This window comes from Neomonachus schauinslandi, chromosome 5 (assembly GCF_002201575.2).
Source record: "Neomonachus schauinslandi chromosome 5, ASM220157v2, whole genome shotgun sequence".
Classification (NCBI taxonomy): Eukaryota; Metazoa; Chordata; class Mammalia; order Carnivora; family Phocidae; genus Neomonachus; species Neomonachus schauinslandi.
The window spans coordinates 24372025-24387030 of record NC_058407.1 but is presented as its reverse complement, the minus strand read 5'-3'; the positions used below and the strand labels follow the sequence as shown (position 1 = coordinate 24387030).

Here is a 15006-nt window from a genome sequence, read left to right as displayed (position 1 = left end):
AAACAGCGGTCATATGGGAATAGTGTCCACCCTAATGACCTCATTTTAACTTGATCATTTCAGATTACCTCCATTCTGAGGTACTGAGGGTTAGGACGTCAACATACCTTTTTTTTTTAAAAAAAAGATTTTATTAATTTATTTGAGAGAGAGAAAGAGAGAGAGAGAATGCACCTGAATTGGGGGAGGGGCACAGGGAGAGGGAGAGAGGGAATCTCAAGCAGAACCCCTGCTGAGTGCAGAGCCCAACATGGGGCTCAGTCTTATGTCCCTGGGTTCATGACCTGAGTCAAAATCAAGAGTCTGATGCTTAACCAACTGAGTCACCCAGGCGCCCCCTTTCTTTCTTTCTTTCCTTTTTTTTTTTTGAGAGGACACAGTTCAACCTATAACACCTGTTAAATATGATTATTAACTATTCAAGTGGGGACTTAGGTAGATAGGTATCATTTGGCTTTCGCCCAGTTCTTCCCATGTTATAAAATAATGCTACAAAGCATCTTCAGGTATACAGCTTGTTCCGCATTTTGGATTTCATTTTGGAATAGATTTTCAAAGAAGAAGTCTCTCGATATATGTTATTAAGGTATTTTGAAGAAGTGTGATATCAGTTATAAATTGGTGTAAAGTGCAGACAAACTTATGTATGGAGCAACAGGAAGTCAGGAGAATTCTTATCTCCTAACTTCTGTTTTCTTAGTTTAGTACATCTGCCTTCTGGTACTTCTAGACACTGATTAAGCAATAATTTAGTGTAAGAGTTTCCAAATGTATAGTTTTAAGTAACAAAGTTCTATAACCTTGAAAGACTGGAGAACCACATTGTGATACATATGAAATGCATATGTGCTCATTTTATTAATGAGATTGTCAGTACTAATAAGATTTAAAATATATTTTCTATTTTAGTGCTGCAATAGTATTTTCTACGCTTAGACTTCTCCAGGATTCAAAACTTTTTAAAAGGAAGGGAGTACAAGATGACACAGAGAATTCTGTCTCTCCAGGAGCTTCTGTATGTATGAATTTAATGTTTCTCTTTACAATACTTACTATATAATAACTGTTAGCATGCTAGGAAATTGTCTAATTATTTGGATGAAATAAAGGGGTAAAGTAGAAAAAACTTTGAATTCAGAGTAAAAAGGTAAGTGTTGAAGCCCCACTTATGCTCTTCATTTAGTGGTATACTTGGGCAAGTCCCTTAAACTTTAAAAAAAAATTTTTTTTTAATTAAAAATTTTAACTTTTCATTTAAATCTCATCTGTGAACTGATGGAATTGAATGTAATAATGACTAAGGTCCCGCCAGATATATCATTGCAGTATTCTAGATCTGATTTCTTTAGCAAATAAAGTTGTTTCACTTTATTTGGCTCTTCATTTCACTTTTGAATTTATTACTTCAACATCACCAGTGTGACACCTGCGTTATTTCCTACCTTGGATTTCCCATAGATAATTCTTCCACATTAAAGCTCTGAAATCTCTTTGACGACTGGTGTCATGAATTCTTTGACATTTTATTGGAGTTTGATAAGACCAAGTAATTTAATAAAAAGGGGTTGTTTAGGATTAAAACATAAAGATTCATCACATAGAATCCTTGCTCATTATTTTAAGCTTTACTAATAAAATTGCTAGTATCTAGTGTCATTACAAATGAGCAAAACTAATTATCCTAAATAGAAACTCATTTCTTACTATATTAAAAGAAATAAAAATGCTAAAAAGCAATCTAATTCAAAAATTGACTTGGAGGAATGGTTGTCCGTTGGGGGCTATTTTGCCTCCCAGGGGTTATTTGGCAACATCTGGAGACATTTCGGTTGTTACAAGTAGAGAGGGTGCTCCTGTCATCTAGTGCATGGAGGTCAGGGATGCTGCTAAACTTATAACGTCCTCCACAGCTACCCATAGTGCTGAGGTTGAGAAATCCTGATTCAGATTAAGTGTGACGTGGCTCTTCAGTAGTCACAGGAAGTGTAAGCGCTGAGAGATTAAGGTGTTTGGATAGGCATTTTGTCCTGTATTGCTAATCTAAATCCTAGACTTCTGGAGTACTTGATGTGCCCATTCTAGTCACCGTTCTGCCTTGAGGCCTCTGTTCACTTCTTACTTTGTTCCCAGTGCTGGCTTACCCTCCTCTTCTGTGCTTCCCACCTGTCTCTCCACATTCCAGCCTCCCCCAAGTCCTGATGGCCGCTCCTTGATATTACATGTTGCCGATTGGTTGGAGCTGTCAGAGATGCATAGCAGGAAATTCCTAGAACAAATGGGCATTGTTCTAGATGATTTTAAAGTTCCCAAATGTCTAAAATGGATTCCCCGCCCCCACTTGGGAAAACTTGCCTTTGTCCTTCCCTCTCAGGAGCTCTGAACATTGGTCAACCCTTTGTAAAGTACAGTAATGAAGATGGGAAATCATTTATAATACATGTTTGGAACATGAGCAACATACAACAGTGGATTAAGACTGGGGGGCTCTAAATTCAGAAGGACACAAGTTTGAATCCTACCTCTGCCAAAACGTAATGGAGTTTAAGCAAATATTTTTTCTTCTTCTTTTTTTTTATTATGTTATGTTAATCACCACACATTACATCATTAGTTTTTGATGTAGTGTTCCATGATTCATTGTTTGCGTATAACACCCAGTGCTCCATGCAGAACGTGCCCTCTTTAATACCCATCACCAGGCTAACCCATCTTCCCATCCCCCTCCCCTCTAGAACCCTCAGTTTGTTTCTCAGAGTCCATAGCCTCTCATGGTTCGTCTCCCCCTCCGATTTGCCCCCCTTCATTTTTCCCTTCCTGCTATCGTCTTCTTTTTTTTTTTTTTTAAACATATAATATATTATTTGTTTCAGAGGTACAGGTTTAAGCAAATATTTAATCTTCCTAGGTCTCCATTCTCACATCTGTAAAACAGAAATAATAACTTCTCTTTGGCTTTTCGGGAGGATCAAATAAGATAATGTGTATAAGATACTTGGCATAGTGCCTGGAACATAATAAGTACTCAATAAGTATTAACCAGCATTATTTAATTTTTTTCAGCCGTTAAGATAATGTTTACAAAATTTTTGAAGACATAGACACCACTGATAATATAATTTGCAATGAAAAATTCAGAGTGCAAAACTATTGTCTACAATGGGTAGAGAAAGAAAAAGAAAAGTTGAAAATCAGTATAACCAAATATTAATAGAGGATGGCGGGATTGTGAATGATTTTATTTTGTGTGTGTATTTTTCATAGTTTATAGAATGTGCAAGACAGATTTCCAAAATTAAAAATTTAATAGTATTAAATGATACCAGACACTTCTCTTAACATTTAGCATTAGGCTAGACCTTTAACGTTATTAAATGGCAAGATAACCATCATTTTTGTATTGTTTAGGCTACTGAAAATAAAGGTGATAACGAGTTTTTAGATCCCGTTTCCCTAAATTCTCGAGAATATTTCAACATTCATCTCTGGTTGAGGTGCCGCTTAGCACTGGTGACTGCATTTGTTGCACAGATTCATGGCATTGGAATGGTGACAGGTACAAATATCCTATTTTCTTAAGCCAAGTTTTCATAAACATTAGTTTTACTCAGGTAATGGAGGTTTTATTGAGATACATTTTATTACTATAACATTAACATTTTCTAACTTTATAGCTTGATCTGTTTCCAGAATAAAAAAATTCATGTCCTTAAACAAGAATAATCATGTCAGTAGTCCCTTGTATCACTGAAAATGGCATCTAGGTTTCTGATGTATGCAGACCAGGCAAGGGGATCAAAATACTAACGTGCAGGTCTTCTTGTCATTGAGGGAGGCAGCATAGTGTAGGGGTCCCGAGCACAGACTTTGGCTCCAGGTACTTGTTCTGGGTTCAAATGTTTGGTCCACCATATTCTCCCTGTGTGATCTTGGTCAAGTCTCTTAATCCCCCTATGCCTCAGTTTACTCCTCAGTAAAAATGGAAATAATTGTACCTCCTTCTTAGGGTTATTATCAGTCTTAAATGGGTTAAATTTATAAAGTTTTAGATTATAGCCTGGCACATATACGTGTTCTTACAGTGACTGATAAGTATCTATTTGTAAATCTGTCTATCCACCCATCTCTCTCCATCTTCCACATTAATTTTTTTCATGTAGCATCCTTACTTTTGCAGCACTGGAGTACCCTAAAGTACTTTCTCCCAAATTGCAACACATTTATTTTTCATGTTTCGTGTAGAGTCTGTTTTCCATCTTTATATCTTCCTGTCCTTCTGTATTATACAATATTCCTGTGATGAACATTGGGGGTGTTATGCGTATGTAATTTCTTACTTTCCCAGGGTACTTTAAATAACTGCATTTATTTACTTTAGAAAACGACATGATAGATTACGTCAGCCTCATCAATGAAGTGTGCGAGGAGGCAAAAAGTGCAGGTGACAGGGAGCTACAGGCCGAGTTCTTGATGCAAGCTGTAATCATTGGCCTCCAAGAAAAGCATCTAAAGGCAGACATCATAACCAACCTTCAGGTAGGAAGGAAACCTCACTCACATTGATATTTATTTATTTATTTTTTTAAAGATTTTATTTATTTATTTGAGACAGAGAGCACATGAGAGGGGGGAGGGTCAGAGGCAGAAGCAGGCTCCCTGCTGAGCAGGGAGCCCAATGCGGGACTCGATCCAGGGACTCCAGGATCATGACCTGAGCCGAAGGCAGTCGCTTAACCAACTGAGCCACCCAGGCGCCCCTCACATTGATATTTATCTACTGATTCTGATTAGAACAAAAGGAGAGAATTTTAAATTCCATTAGGTGCTGAATGCTGCATAACAGTTTGGCTAGCTCTTGTTTCAGTGAATTGGAAATGGGACTATCAAAAGGAATAATTTTATTTTAATAGGCGATAATACATTTGCTTGAAGAAAGTGAATTTATTTCTCCTCGATCTCATTTAACCCTGGTGAGAAGCATGCTTTTGCTGGATGACTTAACAAAAGCCGAGAAATTCAAGGAAACTCCTTTAAAAACAGAAAAATTACATTTGTTGATTCAGTCTCACAACATTCTTATTGAACAGGTAAGCATGCTTTTGTATCCTCAAGACTTGGAAACTTATTTTTCTGTCTTCTTATTCCAAACCACATTAGCTAGTTACTAACTACAATGTTCCTTTTACAGATGCTAACTTTTGGAGAGACAATTGAGTTTCCTTTATCAAACACTGACTATGCAAGTCCATTACAGCCTTTGAAAAATATCTATTTTCCTCATGTCATGTTATTGGCCAAAACAAAAATGAGAATTGGTAAGAACACTTAAACATATATTACTCTCAAGTCACTGATGAAAAATTTTTATTTTTGGGCACGTTGTCATAGGAGTGCATTCAAATGGGGCAATATTTATGAATACCTAGGCTCTGTTTATTTTAACAAATAGTTTTTGATTATTTACCATGTGCCAGACTCTGTGTGAGGTCCTGGGAAGTTACTGGAGATTAAATGGAGATAGTCCCTGATCTTAGTGTGGGAGACAGAAATAAGCAAGTAAACAAACCATATGGAGAAGTGCATATTATATTATAAATATTAACATTTGTAAAATATTTCTAAAATTTTGTAAACATTTATAAAATTTAATAAGATAAATATTGTATAAAATAAAATGTTTATTTGATAACTACCAGACAGAAAATCAGTGAGGATATAGAAAGCTTATGTATGGTACTGAATTATGTATAGGTATGTAATTATAAATTGTGGCCAGTTTTATGAAAGATGTGGATGAATTCTGCTGATAAAGAATAATGAAGGGAGCGAGTCATTGGGGCAGAGCACTCTGGGGAAGTGGTATTTAACCCTAAACCTTAAATTGCAAGTGACTAGTTCTGCACGGTAGAGGCAGAGAGAGCCTTGAGTTGTAGGTTCTGAGGTCAGGACACGCTTGACCTATTCTAAAACTTTGGGAAACCAGTGTAGCCTGATGAGAGTGGACTAGGAGCCGCCTCATGGGAGGAGGTGAGCTGGGATGGTTTATGTTTCAGAAGATTACCCTGGCTGCTGGGTGAAGCCTAGATTGGAGGGTAGCCTGGAGCCAGCCACAAATGCACCTAATGGGAGTTGTTGGAGCAGGAAATAGGAGGCGTACGGCCCTTGGGAACCAAAGTGGAACCAACCGGTACTGTCCTCCTCAGGAGCTCACAGATTTTTCAAGCTTTCTCTAGGACACCGTCTCTGGTCTTTGACCCAAGGCTGCCTACCTCTAGCTCCCCAGCTTTTGCCCAGCTCAGAGGGCAGAAAACCTGGTAGCAGCTCTCTGTTCTAACCTATATTAATCATGCCTTTTTAATTTCTGTGTTTCTGAGGCTTTGACATCTGGGGCCCTGTTGACCAGGGAGGGACTTCCCAGGGCTAGCCAATTCCTAGAGATTAGCAAGCCACTGTCCTGTAAGCATGCCTTTTATATGCAGATTATTCCAGAGCCCATCCTCTGAACCGTTTTTGGGCTCCCTTATTGTCCTTTGCTGGGTTTTGACACGTTGCCGAGGCACTATTTTCCTGCCCTAATCACCCTGGGGACAGGTATCAGACTACTGGCAGAGCCCACTGAAATTACTCAAACTAGCCAATCCTAAACCTGCTTAGCCTGCTTACCCTAACCTAATCACCCCTTCCTAAAATCCAGAATAAAGGTTCTTGTCCACATTTTCCCCTTGCTCCTGACTGACTTTTGTGCTTTTCTCTATGGTGTGGTGTGCCCCATCCTCTTGGGAAGTGTAAGTAACAAACTATCTTTTCAGTGGTAGTTGTCACCTGGCCTGCTGACCTCATCACACCTGAACAATAATAAAACCTACATTTTGAAACATTACCCTTCACCTCTTGAGGCCCATTTGCCTCCTGTACCAGCGGCTGCTCAGCTTAGGAGAGGCTGATGGTTGGACTAGGATGGAGAAGGGAGGGCAACAGAGGTGTGGTCAAATCATCATCTGTCCAGAATCTTCTCCCTTCTGCTCCTCCCGCTCATGATTATTGATTATTATTATTATATGATTCATCATCATCATCATCATCATCATCATCAGATAGGAATTTTGCTATTTTGGGTAAATTGCATCACCTCTACGTTGTTGAGTTGCCTTATTTATGAAATTTGGCTGGCCTAGCTGACCTCTAGAATTCCTTCCAGCAATTTGATCCCAGGAGAGCTATTTTTGTGCATTTTTAGTCCACAATTTGTTATATTATCAGTATATTTAATTGCTACAAGAGCTTAAAGTACAGATTGTGTTAAATCAAATGTATTCTCTGCTTTCATGACTTCCTAATCTTGAAGATGTGTCACCACTCAGTGACAATAGTGCCACCGTTTTTTAGACTCACTTGAGGCAGAACAGCTTGCTTTCTGTTATATTATATTAAATACAGACTTAAAAAACAAAACCAAAAGCAGATTTTCTGTCAAAATAACATCAGTTTCACAACTTCTTTTTCACAGAGTTGGGATTTATTGGAAACAGGAGCACTTCAATATTATGAAGCATAAAATCATCTGATCTGATGCTTTCTCGACAGTTTTCCTTGATAGTGAGCATATAGATTGCATCACAGGAATAGAGCCACTTAAGTAATTGTTTTTTCTTTGTGAAAGCCTCTGACAGAAAAAGGCACTTTGAGATTGTTTTTATAAAACCAAAAATAAACATCATGGTTATTTGAGATTATTTTTCCAATTAATGGCAAAACCTTGAGCTTTCTCATAAGATGAAAAAGTAGATTACTGATTAATTGTATAATAGGAGTGAAGAAAGTTGCAAGAATGATGCTGGGGAGTGGGGATGTAAGAGGGAACCAGTCACCATCTCTGCCCTCACAGATCCCGTTATCCAGTTAGGGGGACAGAGAAAGGAAACTGTCGGTAATTTCTGTAACAAGTCTCTCCCTAATTTTCACAAAAATCTAGAAGACAATTCAAGTACTTTTATTATATATTAAGACTTTATTATATATAATACATACTTCATATATAGTACATATATATACCTGCTTAAATTACATGAAGATACTTGATATTATTGTCTTATATTAATAAACCGCTGTAGTATAATTTGAAACAAGAAGTGAGACACATAAAAATAGGAGCTGTGTTGAAATATGAGGTTGTATTGGACAGATGATGTTAGCATATCCTTGCCTGGGATTTACTCACAATTGGTCACTGTTGGGGTGAAGAGCACGGACTCTGGAGAAAGATTTCTGGTCCACTTTCTTTGAGCAGGTCACTTGAACTCCTCTGTGCTTCAGTTTCTTCTCTCATAAAATGTGGTTAAGAAAAATACCAATCTCACAGGCTTGTTGTGGGATGAAGCGAGTGTGTACCTTGTTAGAAGGGCACCTAGTTCGTTCTAACAGCTTTGTAGGAGGTAGCGATTCTCACTGTTCCATGCCTGGCCTCCTTGCTCTCTTGGGAGCACCCTGGAAGCAAGGCTGTTTCTTCATCTCCATCTTCTCAGCAGCGTGCTACCAACCTGCCTTGTCCAGAGTCAGGGCTCCGTACCATCTCCCTGGATAAGAGAGAGAGAAAGAGGGAGAGATACACTTTTTCCACCACCCTTCCTTTCATTTCTCAACTGAAAATTTACAAAAAGTTCTTGGTTTCTTGAAAACTCTTTGTAGGGCATAGCATTTTGGAATTGAAAATTTCAGAACCCAAAGGGACCTTAGATATTTTCTAGTTCTACTGCCTCATTTTTCAGAGGAAGACACTCAAGACCCAAGAGGCATGTTGGGACTTGTTCAAGGCCTCAAATGACATGGTAGCACCAGTGACCAGCTCGAACCCAGCGCTTCAGCTGGGACCCAGCCACTGTATCATTCCGCAATCCCACACTACCTTCCTGTTTATATTTCTCCACTGTGCTGTCGAACTTTCCCATCGATAAGTATTTTCCCCCACTGCCTTCTACTCTTTATCCCAACATTTTCCTTTTGTAAAATTACCAAAAGACAAGGCGATCATCAGCTGCCAGCCCCAACAGCCACATTCCCTGGGAAGGCTTCCCTAGCCTTTCTGGGGTCTGGGCGAAGGCCCCTGTAACCTGCCACCACATCGCCCTGTGCTTTCCCTGCCACATTGTTGACCACACAGTATTTTAATTGCTGCTCAGGACATTCTCATTCCCCATTAAACACTAAGCTCCACGATCTGACTCTTGTCATGGTTTAGAGTGTGGGTCCTGGAGCCTGACTTGCCTCGGTTCTAATCACAGCCCAGCTACTTACTAGTCACGTGATGTTGGGCAAATTACTCAAACCTCACTCTGCACTGCTTTCTCCTCTGTAAAGGTAGTGTACTAATGAAATCCAGCCGGAGTTGCGAGGATTACATGAGAAAATACTTAAGTCCTTGGGAGGGTACCTGGATTGTAGAAAGCACTTAATAAACCTGAGCTCTTATTTTTCTCTTTTCTCATTTTTTTTTCCAGTGCCTCCCATTTTATCCAGCATTGGAAAATACTTGCTAAATAGATATCTGTCTGTCTGTCTGTCTGTGAGGGCATGCAGATTAAATCTAATGCCTCTTCAAGAATACAGCAGTCCTTCATTATGTTAAGTGATGATGGGACCACACGAGAAGTATAGCACATGGCCCTTATCCAAATGGCTTTTTCCATCTAGTTGCAATGACAAAATATGCATAGCAAGCAACCTCTAATAGAGCTGAATAGAAACAAAATTACTGCCTATTAATACATGCAAATTTTTATTGGGAACAATATAAAACTTCATAAAACTTCCAGATGTTTCCCTGCTAACAACCTCATCTTAGGAACACAGTTGTTTTGTAGAACATAATGAAATTTTAGAACTGAAAGAGACTGGAGAAATTATCCTTCATTTTAAAAATGAGAAAATATCAAAATTTATCAAAGATAAAGTTGCAAAGGGCTACTGTTATAGTTCATTGAAATATTTGGGTATTGAGTGTTAAGAAAATATTTCTTAGAGGGTGCCTGGGTGGCTCAGTTGGTTAAGCGACTGCCTTCGGCTCAGGTCATGATCCTGGAGTCCCCGGATCGAGTCCCGCATCGGGCTCCCTGCTCAGCGGGGAGTCTGCTTCTCCCTCTGACCCTCGTCCCTCTCATGCTCTCTGTCTCTCATTCTCTCTCTCTCAAATAAATAAATAAAATCTTTAAAAAAAAAAAAAAAAGAAAATATTTCTTAGATACTAAAAAGTAAAGACTACCAGAGTTCTTCATAGAACTGGTGGTGAAAGAGGTCTGGTAACTTGGAGGCTTGTTATGAACAACCTATTCCTTGTAGGACATACAATGGCCAAACAAGTATATTATACCAGTAAAAAGAAGGATCCCTCGAAGTGGTTCCCTGCCCTTCATCTTTTTGAAATAGCACTGAAGCTCTGTCAGGTATCAGCAACAGAAGAACATGAGGTGGAAGCTGAAATTCTTTTTCAGAAAGGTAAGATGTACTTGGGGTCAGAACTATGATAAAGTTTGTGGAATTTTTTTTTTCCTATTAACAATAGACTTCTTGAAAACCTGGTCAGTCACTATAAAAAAATAGAGATTTTACAAAGGGCTTAGTGATGCAAAGACATTGGTACCTCTGCCAGACTTAGTTTGGGATAAAGAGAACATTGCTCATTTTAAGTTTATATCAAGAAAGGGAGAGAAAGTGCTACTTCTTTGTTTCTTTTATGATTATAATTGACCCTCCTTATGCAAAATTTCATGTTTGACTCAAAAATGTCATCATTGGCCAATTAGCTATAAATAATGTTTCTTAAATAATGCTTGGAAGACATTTTTTATGCATAATTTCATTCCTTAGCTAGGCATTTTAGTTAATTTCTATAAAAGATACAAACCCACTTAAATCAAGTGGCTATAGTATACCTATATTTATAACTTATGTACAATACATATTTGCATAATACATTCATATAATTTTATTGTGGCTATTTTAGCCATGAGAAGAGTGATGATGATGATTGCTGTCATTTATTGATCATCTACTAGATGCAAGGCACTGTAGTAGCCAGTATTTAACATCTCATATTACTAATTCTTACAACAGCTCTATAGGATATGCATGGCCAATCCTAGTTGACAGATGAGGAAAATGAGGTACAGTCTGGTTGAGTAACTTTCTCTAGGTCAGCAGCTACTAAATGATAGTACCTAGATGTGAACTTAATACTGGGAGGCTTTGTGCTGTATTCACATGCTGCATGAAAACTGTGAATCATTTTCATAGTGATAAAAGATTTCCCTTTCTTGCCCTTTTGGGTACAGAACTGCCATTCCAGTGAAGGCTGTGGCTCACAATGAGGCCTGAGAGCTGGGTGAGCCCTAAAGCATTTGGATCATTTGTGATTGTTTTCAAGTGTTTGTTGACTTTTTAGGATTTATTTTAACAGAGATGTTTTCTATGATATCTGCAATACTAGACAGAGGAAAGAGGACATGGATGTAGACAAAGGGAATGAGCCCTACAGAGGAAAGGAAAGTACAAAGTAAGGAAATAGAAAAATAAGATAAGAACATTTGTGTCTGGAAGCCCCCAAAGGAGGCTTTGGCTCAATGTTGCTAACTAAAGGCAGGGCGAGCCTGGAGACTCCTGGGGAAGGAAGCAGAAGATCTTTCACTCTTAGCTGACCTTACAGCAAAAACAACAGACAGATGGGCAAAAAGGACAGAACATCCAGTTTTCTGAAGTTCCAGCATGAAATATTTATTCTGAAGTTCTAAATGATAGAAAAAGGAAAAAACATTTTTGTGTATTTTTTTTTTATTCTTTCAGGCAAAATAGAACGTCAAATATTGATGGAAGAGAAATCTCCAAGTTTACAACTTGAGAGTTTATTTGAAGCTATACAGCTAAGCTTGAGAAATGATCAAAACTCAGGGTAAAAAAAACCTTTCCATCTTTATAACAGTGTATGTTTTGATTTAAGCCCCATGTTTTGGTAGTGCATTGAACATTCAAGGCTGGGATGACTGGGAGACCCCCTTCCCACCGCAGGACTCATTCACTGGGGTCCATTGTCCAACAGGTTTACTGACTTCCTTTTCAAGATTGTTGACCGTGGCTCTGACCCAAGGCCTTGTTTACAGTGATGGTTGATGATGGCAGTTATCACGGTGGCATATGGGACTGTGAATTCGCTTCTAGTCTTTACTCACATCCATCTCCTGTCTGTCCCAGGATTCTAGCAGCCTCCCATGGATGTGAAATTTTATCTAGAAAGGATTTATGTGGATGTTCACTATGTCAACAGGACCAGGGCTGGCCAACTTAATTCTATATAAAAATCATCTTAAGTTTGAGAATAAGCATACCTATATTTATAACTTACGTACAATACATATTTGCATAATACATTCATATAATTTTATTGTGGCTATTTTAGCCATGAGAAGAGTGATGATGATGATTCCTGTCATTTACTGATCATCTACTAGATGCAAACTATACTGATTTAAATGGCCTCAACTGACAGGTTTGATAGCGAATACACAGACCTAACCCATACCAAATCACTGCTTTCTGCATAACTCTGTGTGTCTCTTTCTATTTTAATTAGTGTAGGAGGATAGAAAGAGAGATCTGCTTTGCAAGGCAGATTCCTTCAGCCCTGACGTTCACTTCTTTAGTGCCTTGTGGGCTGGACTATTCTAGAATGGTCTTGATGCTGGGCTTCAGAGCAGTCATGTCATGGAGTGTTGCCAGCACAGGACAGGGTAGAATGTCTCTTCAAGAGCTTCCAATTTCAGTAGGGAGGAAGGTACTGGTGTCTATGCCAAAAGTGCTATGAAAAGAAGGTGTGAGTTTGGGACAGATACTGGTTTTTTCTATTTTTCCCTTTCATTAGCTCAGAAATTGTGGAAAATGATGCAAAATGATTATGAATGGTGAAGCTATTTAATAAGTACAATGTTATATAATTTTAGGTTGATAAGAGACTCCTACTTAGAAATGGCCCTGTTATTTTTACATATGAGGAAGCCAAAAAACAAACTTTCAATATCACCATTAACACTTAAGGTAATAAACTATTTTATTAGAAATCTTAAGTTAATTATCTTTGAACTTGCTATTTTGGTAACAATGTGCTATAGAACTAATGAGACTGATTTTCCTGTATGACTTGGAGAAATTAATTCATTACTTTATAGTCACACTCATGTTTAGATACTTCTTTGGATATTTTATATAAGGCTCTGGAAATAGAGTTCAGGTGGACATTTTTACCTGTTAAAATGTTATACATGAAATGTAGGTGTGTGTAAATACTCTAAGGTATTAATATTAATCAGGAAATTACAAGAAATGATATACTGGTTAAGCAGATGGACAAGTAAGATTTTCATCCCTGATATGGTGTACAAACAGATCACCTTTTGATAGAGTCATTCATTTATTCATCACATGCCTATTGAACATCTAGTATGACCCAGACAATGTTCTGGAAGGTTATTAAACAGTGACTAAGACAAACTTCGTCCTTGTTCTCATGGAGCTTACCTTTTTAGTAGAGGGAGACAGACAATAAACCAGTAAAGGAAGAAGCGAGAAGAAGAAAGGTGGGAGGGAGGGAGGGAGTGGAGAGAAGGAAGGGGGGATGATTTAGGTGGTGAAATGGGGGATTAGGAAAGAACTTCGGGTGGTGGGACTGTGAATGATTCTGTTGGGAAGACGTAAGGTTCAAGGTGGGATTTGTTGGATGAGGAGAGTTGCAGAGGCATATCATCTGCATCATGCATCTATCTAGAGCAGTGCTTCCAAACTAAGTGGCAGAAGCATCTCTGGGGATCCTGTGAAAATGCAGAATCTGATTTGGTAAGTTGGGGTTGGGGTCTTGAGGTTTGGCATTGCTAAGGAGCTCCAGGTTAATGCTGTTGCTGCTGGTCTGGGGGCCACACTTGAATTCCAGGGGTCTAGACTGAGGGAGATCCTGTGGGCAGGATGTGGGTGCATTGGAGATATATGAGCCCAGTAATGTTTAGTTTTTACTTTTTAAATTTCAGTAGGCTTTTTATAATTCATCCCAATTAAGTAATCCTTTAACCCACCAAGAGATTTTTTTCAGAAAATTTCGGTGTCAAATCTTTAATTTTTGAGACAACATAGACTTGATTTAAAACCTTTAGGCAAACAGGTTTTCAGTCAGTTGAATTACTCATATGGTAGCTACTTAGGTGGATATAGCAGCTATTATTTTTTTATCAAGACGATTACATAGAAAACTTTTTCTGGTGTGATAAACATGTTTATTTCTAGTAAGAGAAAACAAAAATCTTTGTTTCCATGGCAAGTAACAATGCAAATTAATAGGATGCTAGGATAATAATATATCACCTTTTTGGCCTTTACTGGAGAAGTATTTATAATTAAGAGCTTGAATAAGGTAGAATTTGAATGAAAAACATAGCATAATTCCATACAATATCACATTATTTTTTGTGTGACATAATAGAAATATTTTAGCAAGTCATACAATTACTAGGAGCACAGAAAACAGCCAAAGACAAACAAGAATTTATCCAGACACACTCAACCTTTGAAATACCACATTAGAAGTTTGTCCTAATAAAGACAATGCTTTATAAACTCTTAAAAGAAAGCACTATTGCTTCACTTTTATGGAGAATCCACAGAGCAGAGTGACCAGAGCACTGGTTTGGGTTTGAATCCTAGCTTCATGACATACCAGCAGGGTGATTGGGGCCTTTCTAAGCCTAGTTTTCTCATCTGTGAGATGGAGATGAGAGGATACTGACCTCTTAGAGTAGGTAGGAGAATTAAACAAGATAATGGGCATGGCACATAATAAGTACTCAAAAAGAGGGGTGCACTGTTCCCTACCAATATATGACTTTGGCTAAACATTCCCATTTTATCTTTCTAGAGTATTTTGTATATAGTAGGTATTCAATAATTATTTTTTTTAGCTAAATGGAATTGACTATTTCATGA

The 15006-nt window shown here is 38.1% G+C and overlaps 1 protein-coding gene across 1 annotated transcript in view; it reads left to right on the top strand.

Annotated features, from left to right (window-relative positions):
- Positions 1 to 15006, top strand: part of CFAP54 (cilia and flagella associated protein 54) — a 294732-nt gene that overhangs the window by 208460 nt on the left and 71266 nt on the right. Inside the window, 8 exon segments of the mRNA XM_044914733.1 lie at positions 910 to 1015; positions 3406 to 3553; positions 4376 to 4533; positions 4908 to 5084; positions 5186 to 5312; positions 10330 to 10485; positions 11830 to 11935; positions 12981 to 13074. Of these exon segments, the coding sequence (XP_044770668.1) occupies positions 910 to 1015; positions 3406 to 3553; positions 4376 to 4533; positions 4908 to 5084; positions 5186 to 5312; positions 10330 to 10485; positions 11830 to 11935; positions 12981 to 13074 (1072 nt within the window).